Genomic DNA, 25,525 nt, shown 5'->3' on the forward strand with positions numbered 1-25,525 from the left:
ACCGGATCCCAGTCTGGTTTCAGGAAGCAGAACCAGATCCCAGTCTAGTTTCAGGAAGCAGAACCAGATCCCGGTCTGGTTTCAGGAAGCAGAACCAGATCCCAGTCTGGTTTCAGGAAGCAGAACCAGATCCCGGTCTGGTTTCGGGAAGAACCAGATCCTGGTCTGGTTTCAGGAAGCAGAACCAGATCCCGGTCCGGTTTCAGGAAGCAGAACCAGATCCCGGTCTGGTTTCGGGAAGAACCAGATCCCGGTCTGGTTTCAGGAAGCAGAACCAGTTCCCGGTCCGGTTTCAGGAAGCAGAACCAGATCCCAGTCTGGTTTCAGGAAGCAGAACCAGATCCCAGTCTGGTTTCAGGAAGAACCAGATCCCGGTCTGGTTTCAGGAAGCAGAACCAGATCCCGGTCTGGTTTCGGGAAGAACCAGATCCCGGTCTGGTTTCGGGAAGAACCAGATCCCGGTCTGGTTTCAGGAAGCAGAGCCAGATCCCGGTCCGGTTTCAGGAAGCAGAACCAGATCCCGGTCCGGTTTCAGGAAGCAGAACCAGATCCCGGTCCGGTTTCAGGAAGCAGAACCAGATCCCGGTCCGGTTTCAGGAAGCAGAACCAGATCCCAGTCTGGTTCCAGGTGAAATGGAAGATTTTACCTCATTCCTGATGATGACGATGATGATGATGATGCTAGTGATGTCATAGCTCACCAGTTGCCAGGCAACAAACACAGGAGGTCTCCTTCTCTACAACAACAGTTTCTCTGCTGAAATTTGTTGAATTTCACTTCATTATTCATCGATTTAATTTCTTGAAAACACTGTATACATGTAATACTTCCTATCGGGGGTTAATAAAGTCTAATTACAGTAAAAATAATCCGAAGTAAAAACAGGAGGAACGTCTGAGCTGAAGGTTTCAGGAAAGAAAACTCAGATCTGACTGCTTAAAGTCGATTTGTGTCTCTGTTCTTCAGCACGTCTGATCATGTCATCAGGAAGATGTTTTCCATGTTGACTGTGGACAGTAAAATGCAGCAGGGCGTGTGGGGACACGCTACAAACTAACTGGGACTAAACCATCAAGAGATGAGCCGGTGAATAACACACTGGGGAAAGTTTCGTTCTCAAAAACAAGAAGAATTTTTTATACAGCAGAAAGTCCTCGGTCTCTGCACACTTCTGACCAAACGGGCCAGCTGGATCCAAACCCGGTTCTGCGCTGTGCAGGTGTTGGATCAGGAAGCAGTGACCGCCGTCTTATAGGCAGGGTGGAAACCTCCTGCTAGCGGAAACAGAGCTTCTCCAGGATCATCTGAAGATCATGAACTTAAGTTCAGAGCAGAAGATCCTGGTTTAATCTGATCTTCTGATTTGTTTCAGAATCTTCTGGTTTAATCCAGATTCTTCTGGTTTAATCCAGAATCTTCTGGTTTAATCCAGATTCTTCTGGTTTAATCCAGAGTTTTCCGGTGGGAATATGTGCAGATGTTCGGACAGAAAACCACATCTGCATGTCTGAAACTCTCCCACCACTCAGGAACGCCGTCTCCTAAAAGCTTTTCCCGTCTCACATGTGATACTTTCTATTTTTAGCTCCGTCTGTCCTCCTCCCCGTTTCACTTCCTCTGTATTTTGTCAATAAGTGAATGTTTCTGCCATCATACTGAGTCTGAGCTCCTCAAACTCAGCCTGCCTTTTTATAGGCAATGAACAAGGTCCACGTGGTCTAGGTCCATGTGGTCCAGGTCCATGTGGACCAGGTCCATGTGGTCGAAGTCCATGTGATCAAGGTTAATTTGGTCCAGGTCCACGTGGTCCAGGTTCATTTGGTCCAGGTCCATGTGCTTCAGGCCCATGTAGTCCAGGTCCAAGTGGTCCAGGTTCATTTGGTCCATGTCCATGTTGTCCAGGTTCATTTGGTCCAGGTCCATGTGGTCCGGGTCCATGTGGACCAGGTCTATTTGGCCCAGTTACCATGTGGTCCAATTCCATTTGATCCAGTTCCATGTACTCCATGTCCATGTGGTCTGGTTGGGTTCAGAAGAACTGGGTGTGTTCAGCGGGTCTGGGTGGGGTCAGCAGGTCTGGGAGGAGTCAGCAGGTCTGGGAAGGTTCTGTAGGTCTGGTTCAGGTTCTGGTTCAGGTTCTCTTGGTTCTGTGGAAGACACCCGGCATCGATTTACAGAAGATCAGAGATCCAAACTCTTCACTGTGAAGCTTTTCAGAATCTGAACAAGAGAAAAGAAACTGCAGCCATGTTGGCTCACAAAGACCTGGATCAGTAAGGTCTGGGAGGAACGGACCTCCTGAGGATCCTTCATGGTCAGGACCTCAGATCAACCAATCAGCATGATCCCATCCATCAGCAGCTGGTCCAGCTGCTGGACGACCATGGAGGTCAGATTTACCGCCAGTAGGAGTGGATCATCTCAGGACCTGGTTCAGCCTGTCTGATGGTAACGGTTACTGGTTCTGGTTCTGGGAGATTATGGAGCTCTTACTGGTTGGGTTGAGGACATGCCAGCCAGTAAATCTGAAGAAACGTTTCTCCACCTGAGCTGCTCTGCTAACAGGTAAGCATGGTGTCAGCTGTCCAACAGGACCATGTGGATTGCTGTGATCCACATCGGCAGCGTACTTACCTTCTTACCTTCAGCGTATCTAATGGCGCTTGATGGAGGCAGCCAGGCTGTCTGAGATCTCCGCAGCGTTTCAGGGGTTTGGTGGAAGTCTGTCAGGATGAAATTCCTTATTTTCTCATCAGTTTGGAACCAAACTTTTCTGTTCCTAAGAGGCTGGAGTCGAAGCTGCAGCATGGAAGGGTTTGGGAGGGGGGGTGGGGGGGCACAGTGTGAGGTACGCCGTGGAGGAGGAGCTCCATGTGAGCAGGAGGAGGAGGTTAGAGGAGTCGGGGATGCCTTTGCCATGAATCAGCTGTCTAAATATGGTCCCTGCTCTTCATCATTACTCAACCATCCACTCCCTGTATGAAGCTACTCCGATCTTCCTCCTGATGATAAGGAGCAGCTCGGATACGTGACCACGGCAGGTCATTAATCTGTCCGATGCAAAGTTTACATTCACCCTTCTCCACCTTCAAACACCAACAGGTACACACCATCATCACCTGGACCAAAACAGCTGGTATCCATGGAAACCAGGCCTCCAGCAGGCTCTGTGGTGTCTGGGATGTTTGCAGCGGATTCTGTGGGCTGCAGTGAGCCGGATCGTTCCAGCCAGAAGACGACTTGGGAATATCAGAGTTTGGGAGCTGAATTAACTCGTCAGTCTCGTCAATCCGGAGCAGAAGCAGTGTGTTCGGGAAAGTCGAAGCTGTCATTCCGGAGTGGAAGCAGTTTGTTCGGGAAAGTCGAAGCTGTCATTCCGGAGTGAAAGCAGTTTGTTCGGGAAAGTCGAAACTGTCATTCCGGAGCGGAAGCAGTTTGTTCGGGAAAGTCGAAGCTGTCATTCCGGAGAGGAAGCAGTGTGTTCGGGAAAGTCGAAGCTGTCATTCCGGAGGGGAAGCAGTGTGTTCGGGAAAGTCGAAGCTGTCATTCCGGAGCGGAAGCAGTGTGTTCGGGAAAGTCGAAACTGCCATTCCGGAGTGGAAGCAGTTTGTTCGGGAAAGTCGAAACTGTCATTCCGGAGCGGAAGCAGTGTGTTCGGGAAAGTCGAAGCTGTCATTCCGGAGTGGAAGCAGTTTGTTCGGGAAAGTCGAAGCTGTCATTCCGGAGTGGAAGCAGTTAGTTCGGGAAAGTCGAAACTGTCATTCCGGAGCGGAAGCAGTGTGTTCGGGAAAGTCGAAGCTGTCATTCCGGAGAGGAAGCAGTGTGTTCGGGAAAGTCGAAGCTGTCATTCCGGAGGGGAAGCAGTTTGTTCGGGAAAGTCGAAGCTGTCATTCCGGAGTGGAAGCAGTTAGTTCGGGAAAGTCGAAACTGTCATTCCGGAGCGGAAGCAGTGTGTTCGGGAAAGTCGAAGCTGTCATTCCGGAGAGGAAGCAGTGTGTTCGGGAAAGTCGAAGCTGTCATTCCGGAGCGGAAGCAGTGTGTTTGGGAAAGTCGAAACTGTCATTCCGGAGCGGAAGCAGTTTGTTCGGGAAAGTCGAAGCTGTCATTCCGGAGAGGAAGCAGTTTGTTCGGGAAAGTCGAAGCTGTCATTCCGGAGAGGAAGCAGTGTGTTCGGGAAAGTCGAAGCTGTCATTCCGGAGGGGAAGCAGTGTGTTCGGGAAAGTCGAAGCTGTCATTCCGGAGTGGAAGCAGTTTGTTCGGGAAAGTCTGGCCTGAACTACAGATGGAATGAATTGGACTGAATTAGGCCAATTCTAATAGACCTGCAAATAGATTGAATTGGATTGAATTAGGGTTATTTTAACTAGACTGCAGGTGGATTAAACTAGACTGAACTGGGCTGATTCTAATTGATCTGCGGATGGATTGAATTGGGCTGATTCAAACTGGACTGCAGATGTATTAAACTGGACTGAACTGGGCTGATTCTAATTGACCTGCAGATGCATTGAATTGGGCTGATTCAAACTGGACTGCAGATGTATTAAACTGGACTGAACTGGGCTGATTCTAATTGATCTGCAGATGCATTGAACTGGATTGAACTGGACTGAACTGGGCTGATTCTAATTGACCTGCAGATGGATTGAATTGGGCTGATTCAAACTGGACTGCAGATGTATTAAACTGGACTGAACTGGGCTGATTCTAATTGATCTGCAGATGCATTGAACTGGATTGAACTGGACTGAACTGGGCTGATTCTAATTGACCTGCAGATGGATTGAATTGGGCTGATTCAAACTGGACTGCAGATGTATTAAACTGGACTGAACTGGGTTGATTCTAACTGATCTGCAGATGTATTGAGTTGAATTGAATCGGGCTGATTCTAATTGACCTACAGATGGATTGAATTAAATTGAATTGGGCAAATTTAAACTGGACTGCTGATGAACTAAAACTGGATTGAATCAGACTGAACTGCACTGATTCTAATGGACCTGCAGATGGATTGAATTGGATTGAATTGGGCTGATTCTAACTGGACTACAGATTTATTGAACTGGTCTGATTCCAATTGACCTGCAGATGGATTGTAGTTGCATCAAATGTGACGGATTGTAAATGAATTACAGTTGTATTACAGGTGGATTAAATTGGACAGTGTGTAAATGGATTGCTGCTGGATTGTAGTTGGACTGAAATGAATTGATTCTAATTGGTTTGCATTTGAATTGTAGCGGGATTGAATTGGACAGATTCCAACCAAGATTACTCTGAACTCTGTCTAACTGGACCGCAGTTTTAGTATAGTTGGATTGAACTGGAGTAATCCTAACTAATTACAGCTGCATTGAATCGAACTGTGTCCAACTAGATTTCCATCTTTCTATCTATCCATCCATTTTCATAACCGTTTAGTTTGTTGCGGGAGGCTGGACTCTATCCCAGCCATGATTGGGAGAGAGGCAGGTACACCTGGACAGGTTACCAGTCAACTAGATTCCACCTGTTTATTTTTAAAGAACTGCTGTAAATTGGTACGATTTAGATCAACTGTAATTAACTCTGTCTTTGGGTGAACAGCTCTTTACTGTTCCTGCAGGTCTGAATGATGTTACATGTTAAACCTTTATTCAAGAAGAGGTTGATTACCTTTTTCTTGGCTTTAATTCCTTTTTTATGTTACACTGCTGTATTTCATTTTTTCTGATTAATATCTGAGTTTTCTGCTGAATTTACCTGCGAAGCACTGCAGAGGACAGAAAAGTGAACACAGAACAACACTTTGTGTGTTTCTGAGAGTTTTGATGAAGATAAATCTGATGTTATGTCATATTTGGCAGCTGTATAAAACCCAGTGTTTTGAGTTAGTGAGGGAGGCAGTGGAGCTTTCAGGGGGAGTTTCTCCTCCCACAGGGCCTCAGCACCAGGCCAACACCACCAAATCCCAGCCTGCTTTCCTTCCAGTACGGGATATGTCGAGCAGATTGTACTGAAAACTTGCAACACGCAGCTTGGAGATTTTATAAGACAGTAATTAAAAGTCAGATTTATGATGTTCTCAGATTGAGAAATATTTCCGTCACCAAATTCCTTCAGTTGGAATGATGAGATCAGCTTTTTCTTGCTCTGAGCTCTTCTCTGCTCATCTGCAGATGGTTATACGACAAGACCAGAAGCCAGATCTGATCGGTGAGCATCTAACGGTCGTATTAATCTGGAGAGACAGACATTCAGAGGCAGCAGAGAGCGAGATGGGCCGAGCCACCATGTCTGAGTCAGGGGTGGAAACTCTGAATGTTCTCGCGCCACTGTGCAAAAAAGCTGAAAGCTATTACACACTCGCTGCAACCTCACAGGCTAAAAAAAGCATTGGGGCTCTCCTTTAACACAGAGAGAAAACGGCTCGCTTTCCCCAACAAAAGCACAAAATCAGAGTTTTCCTCTGGCAGGAAACCTCTGCTCAGAATGCTGGGAGACTTCAACAGCCGACAAACCTCTGAAGGTTTGCATTTCTTATGTTTCATGTAAGAAAATTTCACAGTGAGCATTCAGTAGGGGTTGGATCAGTCACACACTCATGCTGGATGAGGTCGAATAAAACAGCAAGTTTAATTTCTACTTCCAGGTAAAATGACGGAACAGCTGTCCTGGTATCTGGGAAACGAGCCCAGCAGTGGAAATGTGTCCTAACAAGTCAGAAAAGTCCGACTGATCGTGTTCATTTAGTTCCTTTCTGCATCTTTACAGCATGAAGCCGTTACAGTATTTATAGGTTTACTGTTCATCTGCATCACGAGACAAGAAATAATTCATATTTCTATGTTTGCATCATGAAATTCAGACTTTAAACTGTTTATATTCCTATCTATGTAACCGAGCAGTTGTTAAATGTGAGATTATCATTCAGCGTAGCAGGTAAACAACTCCTACAAGAGGAATTTCTGTGTATGTGTGTGTGTGTGTGTGCGTGTGTTTGCTGATCAGAGACAGCACAACCTGACACATGAACACATGCCAGTAAACTCTGAACCACTCCCTGATGCTTTCTGCATCGCCTCAAACTAAGCGACGTCTCCAACAATCCAACAATCCACCGTGTTGAATGTAGAATGGCTTAAAGGGAACAGATAGAACTTCCTTTCAACACTTGTGATCAATAAGCAGGTCTGCTAAATGAATGCACTCAACTGAATCAGAGTAAATAAGATGATGTTAATGAAAGCAAATTAGATTTAATTAATCACATGCAATGTTGTGCTTTTAGTTCAGCAGCTGAATGACAGTCTAAATGTCTTATAGGAAAATAAAATAGTTTTTTTCCACAAAAAAGTTTAAAAGATTTTTAGTAAAAGCTAAAAATGATGTCAGGACCATTTTACATTCATAAAAAAACCCATAGAAAATAAAATATCTCTAAACTTTCTCTTCTTTAGTTTTCCTCCTGTTAAAATGAGGAGAAGTCCAGTCCTTCATGTGTAAATGCACATGTATGCAGCTGCTGCAGAGGAACACGGAGCTCTGCAGGATTCAGCGCAGTCCCAGTAAAGAACCTGAAAGAAGGTCCAGCACCAGCTGGATCACAAAACCTGCTTTATTTACAACAAACACACATTTGTGGACTTCAGTTCCACAAACTCACATCCTTCCTGTAAAGTTAGTAAAAGGCAGTAATTTGACTTTCTGCTCTTTCTGGCGCACATGACTGAAAGCGGCCTTCAGCTGGATTTGTGAGTGGGTTTAACTGGGATGGGTTTAACTGGGATGGGTTTAACTGGGATAGGATTAACTGGGATGGGATGAGACCCCTGAACCCAACATGAGGCTGGCCTCGGGGCCACACCCGTCCCTCGGACACACACATGTGAACACACGCACCTGGTAAATCATGACTTTGAAGTTGCGTCTCTTGAGCAGCTCGGCCTCGTTGCTCTCCAGCTTCTTGATCTGGCCTCCCTGCTTCTCCAGCGTGGCCCGGACCGTCTTCACGTTCACGCTGACCTTGCGCACCTTCTCCATCATCTTGTTGACGCTGTTGGACGTGGTGCTGTGGCTCTTGGAGAGCTTGGTGAGCTCCCCCTGGATGCTGGTCACGGAGCGCTCCATGTCCTGCTGCCTGGCCTCCAGACCGCTCTGGGTCTGCTGGATCTGGTCCACCGCTCCGATGATCTTGTCGAGCAGGGACAGGACCATGACCCCATTCACCTGCGGGTCCAGCTTGTCCCCCTCGTCCTTCTCCTCGGCGGCGTCTCCCTCCGCGTCCACGGCGGACGGATCTCTCCTGGCTGCAGCGAGGACGTTGTCTTCTTCATCTGAGGGGGGGAGGTTGACCTCATCGTCTGAGATCTCAGTCAGGCTCTGGGGCTCGAGCTGGGCACCCTCCAGTGCTTCTATGGCTGCCATGTCAGTGGCCTTATGATGGATCAACAGCTGTTCAACTTCTTCACTCGCCCTCTTTCTCTTGTTTCACAAAGCCCCGCGTGTCTTTCTGCGTGGATCCAGGAGTCAGGACGCGCGCGAGGCTGGATGTCACCGCATCAACGGAGTGAATGCCACAGCAGGGAGAGAAGCCTGTAACCAACAGGGATTTTCTCTCCAGCCCCTTTTTCCACAGGACTCTCCCCACTCCTCCCACATGTCCTCCCCACACATGAGCCAGACTCCACCCTGACCCCGCCCCTCCACGGTCTGCGCGCACGCCCCCCGTTTCCAGCCCCGATCCTCTGGCATGGCTACCTGCACAAGCTGAGGCAGAGCCAGAGGAGGAATGCTCCTGTTTCCACTCCTCTCCTCCTGCCCTGCAGAGCATGCTCAGCTGCAGCGCGAGCCACAGCTTGATTTATGATGGATGGAAGCCACGAGCGTGGAAAAAAGGCATGAAAACACCAAACACTCTTTAAAGGAGAGTTACTATAAAAGTTCATGTTCAGAGTCAGACAACCTGGTCTGAGTGACAGGAATTATTATTTTGTCTTCATTTAGAGTTTATATGAACATAAGGGCAAGTAAAAAAAAAGAAAAAGAAAAATAAAGCCATAAAATAACAAAGAATGTTCAAAAGAAGTGAAACAAATAAGGTTCATTTAATCCCAGCGCTTCTCCATTCCCACTGAGACTTTGTATGTGGTTCCTACACACACACTCTAGTCCTTTTCATTCATAAACACTATGATACATCATATTATTATGCTACAATTATAGTAAAATAATAACAATAACTTAAACAACAATTCATGTTTGTAGTGGAGGTGTGCAGCAGTATGAGGTATTGGAACAAGTACAAGTGTACAAGTACACACACATAGTTACATGTAAGTTTTCGGATATTAAGGATCTGGATAAGAATGTGGAAAAATCAGGGGTGTTAAAATGAACTAGTTAACATAAAGAATGATCATGTACATTTTTAAAACCCATAAATAATAAAGTTATTATTCAGGTCATAATAAAACCAGAATTTAGCATCATCTCAGTGAGAAAAGAGTTTTATAGACATGTAGGCATTCTGTTACAGAATAGAATCCAAAAATCCCTTCATCCTCCTGATTTATCGAGACAGATATCCAGTTTAACCAAGACAAATTTCCAGTTTACCAAGACAAATTTCCAGTTTACCAAGACAAATTTCCAGTTTACATAAACAGATTTCCAGTTTACCAAGACAGATTTCCAGTCTAACCAGTGGAAGACCCTGCAGGAAGAAACACCCTTCACTCAGTCGTCCATCTGACGTTCTGGTCCACAGTCCACACCAGTAAACTGAAATGGGATTTATTATCACTTATCTCTGTACTCAGTATCTGCAAGTACTCATGTTGGTTCTTAATTTAAAATGAAGTGGTTTCACTGCTTCCTACTTAAATGCAATCATGGGATATGCAATAATAATAATAATTTGATCAATATATTAATAATCATAATTATAATTGTAATTATAATTATAATCTGCTTATTAACAGAGTCTCAATGTCCACTTCTTCATGTTCACATGGGATTTTTGCATATAAACACACGTGCATGTATCATCAGACGTGTGGCTGTAAATCTGAGGAGTCTGTTGAATCTGATGCCTGGTTTTATTCCCTCTCCTGCTGCGTTCCTGCAGCGTGGGGATGAAGGATGGGTATTTTCCTCTGAACTGAATGGAAAACCCGCTGCGACAGAAAGAATTACATTCGTGTCTTTGAACACGAGCTAAAAACGGGAAACGCCAGACAGAGAATGTGTAGAAATGAGTTAAGACCTGCAGGTTTTCATTTTACAGACCTCTGATTGTTTTTTCTGTCCCTCCTCCCGATTTCACCACATTGTGTTACTTCCTGTTTTGCTGCTCTGCTAATTCAGGTTCCATGTGTTTTTAGAGAGCGGTTTGTATTTATGATGTTGTGAACAGCCTTCACTCAGGCTGTTTCCTCTGAATCATCTCATCACATTCATCAGTCATTCTCATTTTCATACGTTCACAAAAGTATGGCAACATATCCCATTAGAATTGGTCTGATGCACATTTTAAACCAGACTTAGACCTCAGACCCGCTGCATGGAGCAGCTCCTGTCAACTGGAGGAGCATTTGACAACTCACTGGTTTAACTGGCAACAGGTCAGTAACATGACTAGGTATAAAAGGAGCATTTCAGAGAGGCAGAGTCTCTCAGATGGAAAGATGGACAGATCTTCACCAGTATGAGACAAACTGGGTCTAAAAACTGTGGAACAATTTCAGAAAAAATGTTCCTCAGACTTTTATGATTCACTATCTATATTGTATGATATTATCAGAAGATTCAGAAAGAAATCTCTGTATGCATAGGACAATGTATGAAGTTAAGGTGTGATAGTGGTTTCTAGTAGGGAATTCTAGAATTCTATTCTAGATTCAACAGGCAGCCAATGAAGAGATGCTAAAACTGAGGAAATGAGATCTCTCCTGCTGGTTCTGGTCAGGACTCTGGCTGCAGAATTCTGGATCAGCTGAAGGCTTTTCAGGGCATATTTAGGACAGCCCAGTAATAGAGAGTTACAGTAATCTAGTCTTGAAGTAACAAAAGCATGAACCAGTTTTTCTGCATCACTCTGAGACAGAATGTCCCTAATTTTGGCTATATTGCGTAAATGAAAGAAGGCTGTTTTAGTAACCTGCTTAATATGTGGGCCAAAGGACAGGTCAGGGTCAAATATTACTCCAAGGTTTCTCACTGTAGCACTGGAAGCTAAAGTAATGCCATCCAGGTTCATTACAAAACTGGAAAATTTAGCTCTGAGTTTTTCAGATCCAACGAGAATTACTTCAGTCTTATCTGAGTTTAAGAGGAGAAAATTTCTAGACATCCAAGTCTTTATGTCTATGAGATCATTTTGTAGCCTATTGGGCTGATTTGTTTCATCTGGTTTAAAGGATAAGTATATTTGAGTATCATCTGCATAACAATGAAAGTTTATTCCATGTTATCTAATAATTTTGCATAAAGGGAGCATATATAGTGTGAAGAGTATTGGTCCAAGTATAGAACCTTGAGGAACTCCATGCCTTACTGTAGTATGTGAGGAGGACTTGTCATTTACATGAACAAACTGAAGTCTATCATATAAATATGATTTGAACCATCTTAACGCTGTACCTGTAATTCCAACCACCTGGTCTAGTCTCTGTAACAGAGGCCTTGGTACTTCTCCAGTTTCTCATGCTCCTTTTTTCTGATATTTACATAATTGGGGATGGATCCATCGATCACTACGGCTTTCCTCTGCTGCTTATCCATGATCACTATGTCCAGTTGGTTGGCCACCACCATTTTATCTGTCTGGATCTGGAAGTCCCAGAGGATCTTAGTCCTCTCATTCTCCACCACCTTGGGGGGAGCTTCCCATTGGAACTTAGGGGTCTCCAGTCCATATTCTGTACAGATGTTCCTGTACACTATGCCAGCTGCTTGGTTGTGGCACTACATGTATTCTTTGCCTTCCAGTATCTTGCACCCTGCTGTGAGGTGCTGGATTGTTTCAGGGGCTCCATTGCATAGTCTGCACCTGGGATCCTGCCTGGTATAGTAGATCTTGGCCTCGATTGCTCTGGTGCTCAGGACTTGCTCCTGTGCTGCCGTGATTAGTGCCTCTGTGCTGTCCTTCAGTCCAGCCCTCTCCAGCCCTTGATTGGACTTGTTTATATCGGCCACTTCGGTGATCTTCCCATGCAGGGGTTTTTCCTCCCATGATGGTTCTTCCATCTCATGTTCCTCCAGACTCCATTGCCTGAGACATTCACTAAGTGCTTCATCCCTCGGTGTTCTCTTCCTGATGTATTTATGGAGCTTGGATGCTTCATCTTGGATAGTGGCCTTGATACTCACTAGTCCCCGGCCCCCTTCTTTGTGCTTAGTGTTTAGTCACTGGACAGTGGACTTGGGGTGGAACCCTCCATGCATGGTTAGCAGCCTCCGTGTTTTAACATCTGTGGCCTGAGCTTCCTCCTTTGGCCAGCTTATTATCCCAGCACGGTATCGGCTCACGGGCAGGGTATAGCTGTTAATTGCCCGGATCTTGTTCTTGCCTTTGAACTGATTTCTCAGTACTTTCCTCATTCGTTGCAGGTATTCAGCTGTGGCAGCTTTTGTTGTAGCTTCTTCATGGTTGCCCAAATACTTGTAGTTTTCCTCCACATCTGTTATCCTGTCCTCCCCGAGTGCAAGACCCTCTGAATGGATTACCTTCCCTTTCTTCGTTATCATCCACCCACATTTCTCCAGTCCAAATGTTATTCTGATGTCCCTGCTGTAGATCCTGGTGATGTGGATCAGTGAGTTGATGTCCCGTTCACTCTTAGCGTACAGCTTGACGTCATGCATGTACAGGAGGTGGCTGATGGTAGGCCCATTCCTGAGTCGGTATCCAAAGCCAGTCTTGTTGATTAGTTGGCTGAGGGGGTTCAGGCCTATACAGAACAGCAGCGGGGACAGGGCATCTCCTTGATATATGCCACATTTGATGGAAACTTGTGCATTTGGCTTGAAGTTGGCCTCCAAGGTGGTCTGCCATAGCCTCATGAACCCTGAAATCCACAAATGCAGGTTAAAGCATATATATATATATATATATATATATATATATATATATATATATATATATATATATATATATATATATATATATATATATATATATATATATATATATATATGCAGGTGCCGTCCTAATCAGTGTCATGAGTCACTCCTGGGCCCGGTGTGCTCTGCCACAGCTTAGGAGCTCCACCAAGCCTGAGCTCAGTGTGTCTCCAAAACTTGGGTTGGGAGATCACGCTGGGTTTGCGCAGGCATGGCACTTTGGTTTTGCATTAGTTTAGGTTGCTTTGTTGGTCTTGTGTTGGTTAAGTATGTGTTTTACTTATGTTTCTTTAATAAAGTTTATTTTTGTAACAACCACTTCTGTGCCTGCCTCGATTCTTGGTTGCAGCTTTGACCTGTGAACATATTTATATTAAGCTGCAGCTTTAAAATAAAACTACTAAAGCCTACTCCACATCTGTCTGCCATTGTTGAGCTAACTGCATTAGCATAGTGGTTCCAAATTAGCAGGAGAAGGTATCTCACTGATCTTGAAAGGCAGTTTACTGTTAATCATCATCAAGTTTAATGTTGGTCAAAAATATAACTTTTTTAAACTTAAAATGAGGTTTTTCGAATTAAATGCAATTGTCTGTAGCCTTGACAACAACCAGGTGAGATCAACAAGAAAGCAGGTAAACTACTATATGATCCCTGCCGACCCTTCCCGTCTTTTTGGTCTTTTTTTCATAAACATCGTACCGGTTGATATTTTCAAAATAAAGAAAATATTTTCTTTCTTATTTTTTGCAGCGGAAAAAAAGTGTTAAAGATAAAAAAAACATACTTTCTAAATACACAATCTGATGTTATCATTTTATTATCGAGTTTTGCGCATCATGAAAAACAATCAGCCTTGTCAACACATAAAGAGATGATGCTCTTGTTCTGAAGCTCTTCACTGCTTTGGGCTTCCGGTCGGATCGTTGGACGTCAGCAGACGAGCCTCCGTGGACCACAGCATCCAGCATCCGGATCCCAGCATCCAGTCTCCAGCGGGTTTGACCGGCGGAGTCACTTGGACGTGAGTACACTGATGTTTTAAAAAAAATAAAATCCTGGATTTTGCCTCGTTTCTGAGTTCCATGTTTATCCTGCACGCGACTAGACCGCGCGGAGCGGCCCGTCACACCGACGATCATCGGTTTTCTGACATCATTGGTCGTTATGAGGCTGCATCGTCATAATCTTTCATGAAGCTTGGAGGATAAGGCAGAACCCACCGAGACCCGTTCCGTTTTAACACGAAGAAAAACAGAAACAATCAAAATATTTCTGAAACATTGGTTCTTATTTGTGTCGGATGGATGGATGGGTGGATGGATGGATGGATGGAGAGGAAGCTGCAGCAGCATCATGGCGTCCTTCATCAAGGACGCAGGAACAGCAGGAGAAAGAGGAGAAAGAGGGATGCTGCAGGCTGCATCCAACTCAGATATAAACCTCCTGTAAGCAGGGGCACGATGGATGGATCAATGAATGAGTGACTGAATGACTGAATGAATGAATGAATGAATGAAGAGGAAGCCCCTTCCACTAAACAAAGCTCTTGCAGGGAGTCCATTATGGAGGAAAAAACTGTCATTTTTAAATACATAAATATTGCATAACATTATTATTTTAATCTATTATTAATTTACCAAAATTGGAATTTAATCATGAAAAAGTTGTTAAAAATATAATTATATATGTAATTATAATTCACGCATGGCGGTGCATAAAGATGTTCCTAATTTGTCCAGTTTTATGTTGCCTTGTGAGAAATAAACTGTCAAAACGTATAATTACAAATATAATTTAATTTTACCTTGAAATGTATTTTTCTGCTTTAATAAATTATTTAATACTTTATGTAATTGTGTCACATTTCTGTTAAATTGATTGCATGTTCTTTCCATGCAAGCGTGGATTTTCTTCATATTCTCCGGCTTCTTTTCAGAGTCTGAAGACATTACATTAGTTTAGCTGGTCACTGTAAATTCTAGGGAGGTGGGTGGGTGTGGGTGGACTGGTGACCTGTCCAGGTGTACCCACCTCCCACCTGCTAACTGCTGAGACAGGTTCCTGCCTCCCCACAACCCAAAGTTGACTAAAGAAGTAGGTACAGAAAACCTGGTGAAAAATAAAAACGCAGCTTAGAAGAACCCATCTTGTGTATCAAGTCCGTTCTGGTCCAGGTCCAGGTCCACTGCTCCAGTGGTTTAGTGAGGTCAGGTCTGGTCCAGGTCCAGTGAGGTCAGGTCTGGTCCAGGTGGTTCATTGAGGTCAGGTCTGGTCCAGGTCTAGTGGTTTAGTGAGGTCAGGTCTGGTCCAGGTTCAGTGGTTCAGTGAGGTCAGGTCTGGTCCAGGTCTAGTGGTTCAGTGAGGTCAGGTCTGGTCCAGGTCCTGTGGTTTAGTGAGGTCAGGTCTGGTCCAGGTCTAGTGGTATAGTGAGGTCAGGTCTGGTCCAGGTCTAGTGGTATAGTGAGGTCAGGTCTGGTCCAGGTCTAGTGGTTCAGTGAGGTCAGGTCTGGTCCAGGTCTAGTGGTTCAGTGAGATCAGGTCTGGTCCAGGTCTAGTGGTTCAGTGAGGTCAGGTCTGGTCCAGGTCTAGTGGTTTAGTGAGGTCAGGTCTGGTCCAGGTCTAGTGGTTTAGTGAGGTCAGGTCTGGTCCAGGTCTAGTGGTTCAGTGAGGTCAGGTCTGGTCCAGGTCTAGTGGTTCAGTGAGGTCAGGTCTGGTCCAGGTCTAGTGGTTTAGTGAGGCCAGGTCTGGTCCAGGTTCAGTGGTTTAGTGAGGTCAGGTCTGGTCCAGGTCTAGTGGTTCAGTGAGGTCAGGTCTGGTCCAGGTCTAGTGGTTTAGTGAGGTCAGGTCTGGTCCAGGTTCAGTGGTTTAGTGAGGTCAGGTCTGGTCCAGGTCTAGTGGTTCTGTGAGGTCAGGTCTGGTCCAGGTTCAGTGAGGTCAGGTCTGGTCCAGGTTCAGTGGTTTAGTAGGTCAGGTCTGGTCCAGGTTCAGTTGTTTAGTGAGGTCAGGTCTGGTCCAGGTTCAGTGGTTCAGTGAGGTCAGATCTGGTCCAGGTCTAGTGGTTTAGTGAGGTCAGGTCTGGTCCAGGTTCAGTGAGGTCAGGTCTGGTCCAGGTCTAGTGGTTTAGTGAGGTCCGGTCTGGTCCAGGTCTAGTGGTTCAGTGAGGTTTGGTCTGGTTCTGTGAGATCAGGTCTGGTTCAGGTTCAGTGAGGTCAGGTCTGGTCCAGGTCTAGTGGTTCAGTGAGGTCAGGTCTGGTCCAGGTCTAGTGGTTTAGTGAGGTCAGGTCTGGTCCAGGTTCAGTGGTTTAGTGAGGTCAGGTCTGGTCCAGGTCTAGTGGTTCAGTGAGGTCAGGTCTGGTCCAGGTCTAGTGGTTCAGTGAGGTCAGGTCTGGTCCAGGTCTAGTGGTTCTGTGAGGTCAGGTCTGGTCCAGGTTCAGTGAGGTCAGGTCTGGTCCAGGTCTAGTGGTTCAGTGAGGTCAGGTCTGGTCCAGGTCTAGTGGTTTAGTGAGGTCAGGTCTGGTCCAGGTTCAGTGGTTTAGTGAGGTCAGGTCTGGTCCAGGTCTAGTGGTTCAATGAGGTCAGGTCTGGTCCAGGTCTAGTGGTTTAGTGAGGTCAGGTCTGGTCCAGGTCTAGTGGTTCTGTGAGGTCAGGTCTGGTCCAGGTTCAGGGAGGTCAGGTCTGGTCCAGGTCTAGTGGTTCAGTGAGGTCAGGTCTGGTCCAGGTCTAGTGGTTTAGTGAGGTCAGGTCTGGTCCAGGTTCAGTGGTTTAGTGAGGTCAGGTCTGGTCCAGGTCTAGTGGTTCAGTGAGGTCAGGTCTGGTCCAGGTCTAGTGGTTCAGTGAGGTCAGGTCTGGTCCAGGTCTAGTGGTTTAGTGAGGTCAGGTCTGGTCCAGGTTCAGTGGTTTAGTGAGGTCAGGTCTGGTCCAGGTCTAGTGGTTCAGTGAGGTCAGGTCTGGTCCAGGTCTTGTGGTTTAGTGAGGTCAGGTCTGGTCCAGGTTCAGTGGTTTAGTGAGGTCAGGTCTGGTCCAGGTCTAGTGGTTCTGTGAGGTCAGGTCTGGTCCAGGTTCAGTGAGGTCAGGTCTGGTCCAGGTTCAGTGGTTTAGTAGGTCAGGTCTGGTCCAGGTTCAGTTGTTTAGTGAGGTCAGGTCTGGTCCAGGTTCAGTGGTTTAGTAGGTCAGGTCTGGTCCAGGTCTAGTGGTTTAGTGAGGTCAGGTCTGGTCCAGGTTCAGTGGTTCAGTGAGGTCAGGTCTGGTCCAGGTCTTGTGGTTTAGTGAGGTCAGGTCTGGTCCAGGTTCAGTGGTTTAGTGAGGTCAGGTCTGGTCCAGGTCTAGTGGTTCAGTGAGGTCAGGTCTGGTCCAGGTCTTGTGGTTTAGTGAGGTCAGGTCTGGTCCAGGTTCAGTGGTTTAGTGAGGTCAGGTCTGGTCCAGGTCTAGTGGTTCTGTGAGGTCAGGTCTGGTCCAGGTTCAGTGAGGTCAGGTCTGGTCCAGGTTCAGTGGTTCAGTGAGGTCAGATCTGGTCCAGGTCTAGTGGTTTAGTGAGGTCAGGTCTGGTCCAGGTTCAGTGAGGTCAGGTCTGGTCCAGGTCTAGTGGTTTAGTGAGGTCCGGTCTGGTCCAGGTCTAGTGGTTCAGTGAGGTTTGGTCTGGTTCAGTGAGATCAGGTCTGGTTCAGGTTCAGTGAGGTCAGGTCTGGTCCAGGTCTAGTGGTTCAGTGAGGTCAGGTCTGGTCCAGGTCTAGTGGTTTAGTGAGGTCAGGTCTGGTCCAGGTTCAGTGAGGTCAGGTCTGGTCCAGGTTCAATGGTTTAGTGAGGTCAGGTCTGGTCCAGGTTCAGTGGTTTAGTGAGGTCAGGTCTGGTCCAGGTCTAGTGGTTCAGTGAGGTCAGGTCTGGTCCAGGTCTAGTGGTTCAGTGAGGTCAGGTCTGGTCCAGGTCTAGTGGTTCAGTGAGATCAGGTCTGGTCCAGGTCTAGTGGTTCTGTGAGGTCAGGTCTGGTCCAGGTTCAGTGAGGTCAGGTCTGGTCCAGGTCTAGTGGTTCAGTGAAGTCAGATCTGGTCCAGGTTCAGTGAGGTCAGGTCTGGTCCAGGTCTAGTGGTTTAGTGAGGTCAGGTCTGGTCCAGGTCTAGTGGTTCAGTGAGATCAGGTCTGGTCCAGGTCTAGTGGTTCTGTGAGGTCAGGTCTGGTCCAGGTTCAGTGGTTCAGTGAGGTCAGGTCTGGTCCAGGTCTAGTGGTTCAGTGAGGTCAGGTCTGGTCCAGGTTCAGTGGTTCAGTGAGGTCAGGTGTGGTCCAGGTCTAGTGGTTTAGTGAGGTCAGGTCTGGTCCAGGTCTAGTGGTTTAGTGAGGTCAGGTCTGGTCCAGGTCTAGTGTTTCAGTGAGGTCAGGTCTGGTCCAAGTCTAGTGGTTTAGTGAGGTCAGGTCTGGTCCAGGTCTAGTGGTTCAGTGAGGTCAGGTCTGGTCCAGGTCTAGTGGTTCAGTGAGGTCAGGTCTGGTCCAGGTTCAGTGGTTTAGTGAGGTCAGGTCTGGTCCAGGTCTAGTGGTTCAGTGAGGTCAGGTCTGGTCCAAGTCTAGTGGTTTAGTGAGGTCAGGTCTGGTCCAGGTCTAGTGGTTTAGTGAGGTCAGGTCTGGTCCAGGTCTAGTGGTTTAGTGAGGTCAGGTCTGGTCCAGGTCTAGTGGTTCAGTGAGGTCAGGTCTGGTCCAAGTCTAGTGGTTTAGTGAGGTCAGGTCTGGTCCAGGTCTAGTGGTTCAGTGAGGTCAGGTCTGGTCCAAGTCTAGTGGTTTAGTGAGGTCAGGTCTGGTTCTGTGAGATCAGGTCTGGTTCAGGTTCAGTGAGGTCAGGTGTGGTCCAGGTCTAGTGGTTCAGTGAGGTCAGGTCTGGTCCAGGTCTAGTGGTTTAGTGAGGTCAGGTCTGGTCCAGGTCTAGTGGTTTAGGTTCTGTTCTGTGTACTGAGGCCATGAAGGTCGCTGGTTCGAGCCTCTGCTGGGGGAAGGTTTGACCGGTGGTCTTTCTGGGTGGAGTTTTAATGTTCTCACCGTGTATATGTGGGTTCCTTCCGGGTTCTCCGGCTTCCTCCCACCTGACCTGTCAGGTTAACTGGTTACTCTAAATTGTCTTTAGGAGTGAATGGTTGTTTGTCCTGAGATGGACTGGCGACCTGTCCAGGTGCAGGATCCTGCGACCCTGAACTGGACCAAGCGATTCAGAAAATGAAAAAATGCTTTCAGAAATCTCTAAACGAGTTTTTCTTCTCTCTGTTGCAGGTTTAGTTTTTGTCTTTCGGAGCTGAGGAGGGGAGTTCGGTGGTCATCATGGGGGAACTGTTCCGGAGCGAGGAGATGACCTTGGCCCAGCTCTTCCTCCAGTCAGAGGCAGCCTACTGCTGTGTCAGTGAGCTGGGAGAACTGGGAATGGTCCAGTTTAGAGACGTGAGTGCAGATGTTGTCCAGGTCCAGATGGGATTCGGTTCTAGATAAATATAACGAATTTTCTGTTTCTTCTCTCAGTTGAATCCCGACGTTAACGTCTTCCAGCGGAAGTTCGTGAATGAAGTGAGGCGATGCGAGGAGATGGACAGGAAACTACGTGAGTAGCCAGAAAGCACAGACGAGCTGTGGAGACATGACTTTTTCTCTTCTGAATCATCTTTTCTTCTGCTAACAGGTTTCGTTGAGAAGGAGATCAAAAAGGCCAACATCCCCATGGTGGACACCGGGGAGAATCCGGAAGTTCCTTTTCCCAGAGATATGATTGATCTGGAGGTAATCGCTGATCACTCTCCTCATGTCTTTCATGTGCTGCAAATCTATGAGCACAGATACACAATTTACCATCAACCATCCAAATTCTGCACCACTGCACACTGTAAAAAATTAAAATATAAAAAATGGTAATTTCCCAATAGCTGGAAAAATACAGCGAGGATACAAGAAAATAGCATAAAGTAAATTCACAATAAAATCAAATAATAAAATACTGTTTATATCTTTATTGTTACACAGTTTTAGCATCATTCTATTTTTTTTATTTTTAATAATAAACAATTAAATTACCTAATAATACAGTGAAAAATGGTTTAAAACACCAAAACAATAATGTAAAAATAAATACTGTTAATTGCAATTGTGTGAAAGATTCTTGTTTTTGTTTTAAAACCAATAAATTACTTTTCTTTAAATTTACTATATCAATAACTAAATTAAAAGTAAAATAACAGTAGTAAACTGTAATTCAAAGCTCTAACAATTTTCTTTTAAATTTAAATTTTTATTGAATAACATAACAATGTAATATGTATGATAAAAATCTCTTTTTGTAAAATTAAATATTTTCTTTTAACAAATTTCATATTTGTGTATTGTTATGGTTAGTTTTTTCACGTTATTTTACATAAACTATTAAAGTTGCACTGCAAAAAATAAAAAGATAAATAAAACAAATATAGAAATGTGGTGATCGGAAACTGATCTAAAAAGAATCAAATGACAACCAAGAGTCCATAAACAGAAAGGTTTTTACAAAATAAATAACAGAAACCAGTTCTGAGGATAAGGAACCGGAATCAGGTAGGAAGTAAAGTGAACAGAAAATACAAGGAAATAAAGCAAACAAAATAAAATGGAAACAGGGAAGAAATCAAAATGACTGGACTGGAAACTAAGACTGGAAAGGATCAGAAATAAAATCCCACAGATCAGGAAAACTTCCCCATAAATACAGGTAACAAACATGAAATGTTCCAGATTTTTTACAGTGTACGTGAATCTTCTGTTTTCTTGTAAGGCCACATTCGAGAAGCTGGAGAACGAGCTGAAGGAGATCAACACCAACCAGGAGGCCCTGAAGAAGAACTTCCTGGAGCTGACTGAGCTGAAACACATCCTGCATCGAACCCAGCAGTTCTTTGATGAGGTTAGTTCACGTCAGCAGGAGCGAGTTTTAGTTTCCGCCTGTTTCATGAGGATCACATCAACAGTGGTTCCCAACCTGGGGTCCCTGGACCCCCAAGGATTCCCTGAAAGATCGTGTGCCCCAGCTTTGGGAAATCAACCCTCCTGCAGGTTTTTGTGTTTTGCTGCTACAACACACCTGATTGAAATGAAGAGTTTCTCCAACTACTTGTTTTAACTTCTGCACCCACCTGTTAATGAGCCATTGATTTGAGTCTGGAGCTGCAGCAGAGAAACGTCTAAAACTTGCAGGATGGTAGATCTCCAGGACCGCCGTGGGTGAGCGGAGGTACAGGGGCGCCCTGAGGACCTGAAAGCTTTGACTCTTCTGAGCCCATGTGACGTAAATAAAGACTTGCACATAAATCCATCTACAAGGGGGACAATGTTTAAAGGTTTGAGAACCACTGCCCTGACAGATAAACTATCTTTGACAGATGGAGGATCCCAACCTGCTGGAGGAGTCCTCGGCTCTGATGGAGGGCAGTGAGGGGGGCCGGGGGGCCCCGCTCCGACTAGGGTAAAACAGATTTCATTATTAACACCAGAATGCTTGAAAAGTTGAATGAAATTTTATTTCATGTGGCAGCCCTCAGCTGTTTACCTGTAAATATGTGTGTAAATAAATGAGAGCCGGCTCGGAGACGGTGCTGAATGAGAGGAGTCGATTTCCCAGAACTCTCCCACATCAGCTCGAACATGCTTGGACCAGGTCCCAGACTGGTGGACACTAGACTCCTGCTGCTTGGACCTGGTCCCAGACTGGTGGACACTAGACTCCTGCTGCTTGGACCAGGTCCCAGACTGGTGGACACTAGACTCCTGCTGCTTGGACCAGGTCCCAGACTGGTGGACACTAGACTCCTGCTGCTTGGACCAGGTCCCAGACTGGTGGACACTAGACTCCTGCTGCTTGGACCAGGTCCCAGACTGGTGGACACTAGACTCCTGCTGCTTGGACCTGGTCCCAGACTGGTGGACGCTAGACTCCTGCTACTTGGACCTGGTCCCAGACTGGTGGACACTAGACTCCTGCTGCTTGGACCTGGTCCCAGACTGGTGGACACTAGACTCCTGCTGCTTGGACCTGGTCCCAGACTGGTGGACACTAGACTCCTGCTACTTGGACCAGGTCCCAGACTGGTGGACGCTAGACTCCTGCTACTTGGACCTGGTCCCAGACTGGTGGACACTAGACTCCTGCTGCTTGGACCAGGTCCCAGACTGGTGGACACTAGACTCCTGCTGCTTGGACCTGGTCCCAGACTGGTGGACACTAGACTCCTGCTGCTTGGACCTGGTCCCAGACTGGTGGACACTAGACTCCTGCTGCTTGGACCTGGTCCCAGACTGGTGGACACTAGACTCCTGCTGCTTGGACCTGGTCCCAGACTGGTGGACACTAGACTCCTGCTGCTTGGACCTGGTCCCAGACTGGTGGAGGCTAGACTCCTGCTGCTTGGACCTGGTCCCAGACTGGTGGACACTAGACTCCTGCTGCTTGGACCTGGTCCCAGACTGGTGGACACTAGACTCCTTTTGCTTGGACCTGGTCCCAGACTGGTGGACACTAGACTCCTGCTGCTTGGACCTGGTCCCAGACTGGTGGACACTAGACTCCTGCTGCTTGGACCAGGTCCCAGACTGGTGGACACTAGACTCCTGCTACTTGGACCAGGTCCCAGACTGGTGGACACTAGACTCCTGCTGCTTGGACCAGGTCCCAGACTGGTGGACACTAGACTCCTGCTGCTTGGACCAGGTCCCAGACTGGTGGACACTAGACTCCTGCTGCTTGGACCTGGTCCCAGACTGGTGGACACTAGACTCCTGCTGCTTGGACCAGGTCCCAGACTGGTGGACACTAGACTCCTGCTGCTTGGACCTGGTCCCAGACTGGTGGACACTAGACTCCTGCTGCTTGGACCTGGTCCCAGACTGGTGGACACTAGACTCCTGCTACTTGGACCAGGTCCCAGACTGGTGGACACTAGACTCCTGCTGTTTGGACCTGGTCCCAGACTGGTGGACACTAGACTCCTGCTGCTTGGACCTGGTCCCAGACTGGTGGACACTAGACTCCTGCTGCTTGGACCTGGTCCCAGACTGGTGTAGGCTACACTCCTGCTGCTTGGACCTGGTCCCAGACTGGTGTAGGCTACACTCCTGCTGCTTGGACCTGGTCCCAGACTGGTGTAGGCTACACTCCTGCTGCTTGGACCTGGTCCCAGACTGGTGGACACTAGACTCCTGCTGCTTGGACCTGGTCCCAGACTGGTGGACACTAGACTCCTGCTACTTGGACCAGGTCCCAGACTGGTGTAGGCTACACTCCTGCTGCTTGGACCTGGTCCCAGACTGGTGGACACTAGACTCCTGCTGCTTGGACCAGGTCCCAGACTGGTGTAGGCTACACTCCTGCTGCTTGGACCTGGTCCCAGACTGGTGGACACTAGACTCCTGCTGCTTGGACCTGGTCCCAGACTGGTGTAGGCTACACTCCTGCTGCTTGGACCAGGTCCCAGACTGGTGTAGGCTACACTCCTGCTGCTTGGACCTGGTCCCAGACTGGTGGACACTAGACTCCTGCTGCTTGGACCTGGTCCCAGACTGGTGTAGGCTACACTCCTGCTGCTTGGACCTGGTCCCAGACTGGTGTAGGCTACACTCCTGCTGCTTGGACCTGGTCCCAGACTGGTGTAGGCTACACTCCTGCTGCTTGGACCAGGTCCCAGACTGGTGGACACTAGACTCCTGCTGCTTGGACCTGGTCCCAGACTGGTGGACACTAGACTCCTGCTGCTTGGACCTGGTCCCAGACTGGTGGACACTAGACTCCTGCTGCTTGGACCAGGTCCCAGACTGGTGGACACTAGACTCCTGCTACTTGGACCAGGTCCCAGACTGGTGTAGGCTACACTCCTGCTGCTTGGACCTGGTCCCAGACTGGTGGACACTAGACTCCTGCTGCTTGGACCTGGTCCCAGACTGGTGTAGGCTACACTCCTGCTGCTTGGACCAGGTCCCAGACTGGTGTAGGCTACACTCCTGCTGCTTGGACCTGGTCCCAGACTGGTGGACGCTAGACTCCTGCTGCTTGGACCTGGTCCCAGACTGGTGGAGGCTAGACTCCTGCTGCTTGGACCTGGTCCCAGACTGGTGGACACTAGACTCCTGCTGCTTGGACCAGGTCCCAGACTGGTGGACACTAGACTCCTGCTGCTTGGACCTGGTCCCAGACTGGTGGACACTAGACTCCTGCTGCTTGGACCTGGTCCCAGACTGGTGGACACTAGACTCCTGCTGCTTGGACCTGGTCCCAGACTGGTGGACACTAGACTCCTGCTACTTAGACCTGGTCCCAGACTGGTGGACACTAGACTACTGCTGCTTGGACCAGGTCCCAGACTGGTGGACACTAGACTCCTGCTGCTTGGACCTGGTCCCAGACTGGTGGACACTAGACTCCTGCTGCCTGGACCTGGTCCCAGACTGGTGGACACTAGACTCCTGCTGCTTGGACCTGGTCCCAGACTGGTGGACACTAGACTCCTGCTACTTGGACCTGGTCCCAGACTGGTGTAGGCTAGACTCCTGCTGCTTGGACCAGGTCCCAGACTGGTGGACACTAGACTCCTGCTGCTTGGACCTGGTCCCAGACTGGTGGACACTAGACTCCTGCTGCTTGGACCAGGTCCCAGACTGGTGGACACTAGACTCCTACTGCCTGGACCTGGTCCCAGACTGGTGGACACTAGACTCCTGCTGCTTGGACCTGGTCCCAGACTGGTGGACACTAGACTCCTGCTACTTGGACCTGGTCCCAGACTGGTGTAGGCTAGACTCCTGCTGCTTGGACCAGGTCCCAGACTGGTGGACACTAGACTCCTGCTGCTTGGACCAGGTCCCAGACTGGTGGACACTAGACTCCTGCTGCTTGGACCTGGTCCCAGACTGGTGGACACTAGACTCCTGCTACTTGGACCAGGTCCCAGACTGGTGGACACTAGACTACTGCTGCTTGGACCAGGTCCCAGACTGGTGGACACTAGACTCCTGCTGCTTGGACCTGGTCCCAGACTGGTGGACACTAGACTCCTGCTGCTTGGACCAGGTCCCAGACTGGTGGACACTAGACTCCTGCTGCTTGGACCTGGTCCCAGACTGGTGGACACTAGACTCCTGCTGCTTGGACCAGGTCCCAGACTGGTGGACACTAGACTCCTGCTGCTTGGACCAGGTCCCAGACTGGTGGACACTAGACCCCTGCTGCTTGGACCAGGTCCCAGACTGGTGGACACTAGACTCCTGCTGCTTGGACCTGGTCCCAGACTGGTGGACACTAGACTCCTGCTGCTTGGACCTGGTCCCAGACTGGTGGACACTAGACTCCTGCTGCTTGGACATGGTCCCAGACTGGTGGACACTAGACTCCTGCTGCTTGGACCAGGTCCCAGACTGGTGGACACTAGACTCCTGCTG

At 47.7% G+C, this 25,525-nt stretch overlaps 2 protein-coding genes across 11 annotated transcripts in view; one reads left to right on the plus strand and one right to left on the minus strand.

Annotated features, from left to right (window-relative positions):
* The window catches only part of LOC306772080 (caveolae-associated protein 1-like), a 33,495-nt gene extending 24,920 nt beyond the window's left edge, over positions 1-8,575 (minus strand). Inside the window, exon 1 of the mRNA XM_079261479.1 lies at positions 7,886-8,575. Coding sequence (XP_079117605.1) covers positions 7,886-8,410 — 525 coding nt within the window. The 5' untranslated portion in view covers positions 8,411-8,575. The remainder of the gene's footprint in view (positions 1-7,885) is intronic.
* Positions 8,576-19,405: 10,830 nt separating this feature from the next.
* Positions 19,406-25,525, plus strand: part of atp6v0a1b (ATPase H+ transporting V0 subunit a1b) — a gene marked incomplete at both ends in the record, with an annotated part of 37,773 nt that continues 31,653 nt past the window's right edge. For 5 of the 10 annotated variants that reach the window (XM_079261073.1, XM_079261077.1, XM_079261076.1 and 2 more), the window contains 5 exons: positions 19,406-19,522; positions 19,601-19,679; positions 19,758-19,855; positions 20,877-21,005; positions 21,481-21,563. In XM_079261073.1, the coding sequence (XP_079117199.1) occupies positions 19,406-19,522; positions 19,601-19,679; positions 19,758-19,855; positions 20,877-21,005; positions 21,481-21,563 (506 nt within the window). Of the gene's footprint in view, positions 19,523-19,600; positions 19,680-19,757; positions 19,889-20,876; positions 21,027-21,480; positions 21,564-25,525 lie in introns of all 10 variants that reach the window. The other 5 variants (XM_079261075.1, XM_079261079.1, XM_079261078.1 and 2 more) reach the window with 4 other exon arrangements.

Source organism: Telmatherina bonti (assembly GCF_933228915.1).
Source record: "Telmatherina bonti genome assembly, chromosome: 21".
Taxonomy (NCBI): domain Eukaryota; kingdom Metazoa; phylum Chordata; class Actinopteri; order Atheriniformes; family Telmatherinidae; genus Telmatherina; species Telmatherina bonti.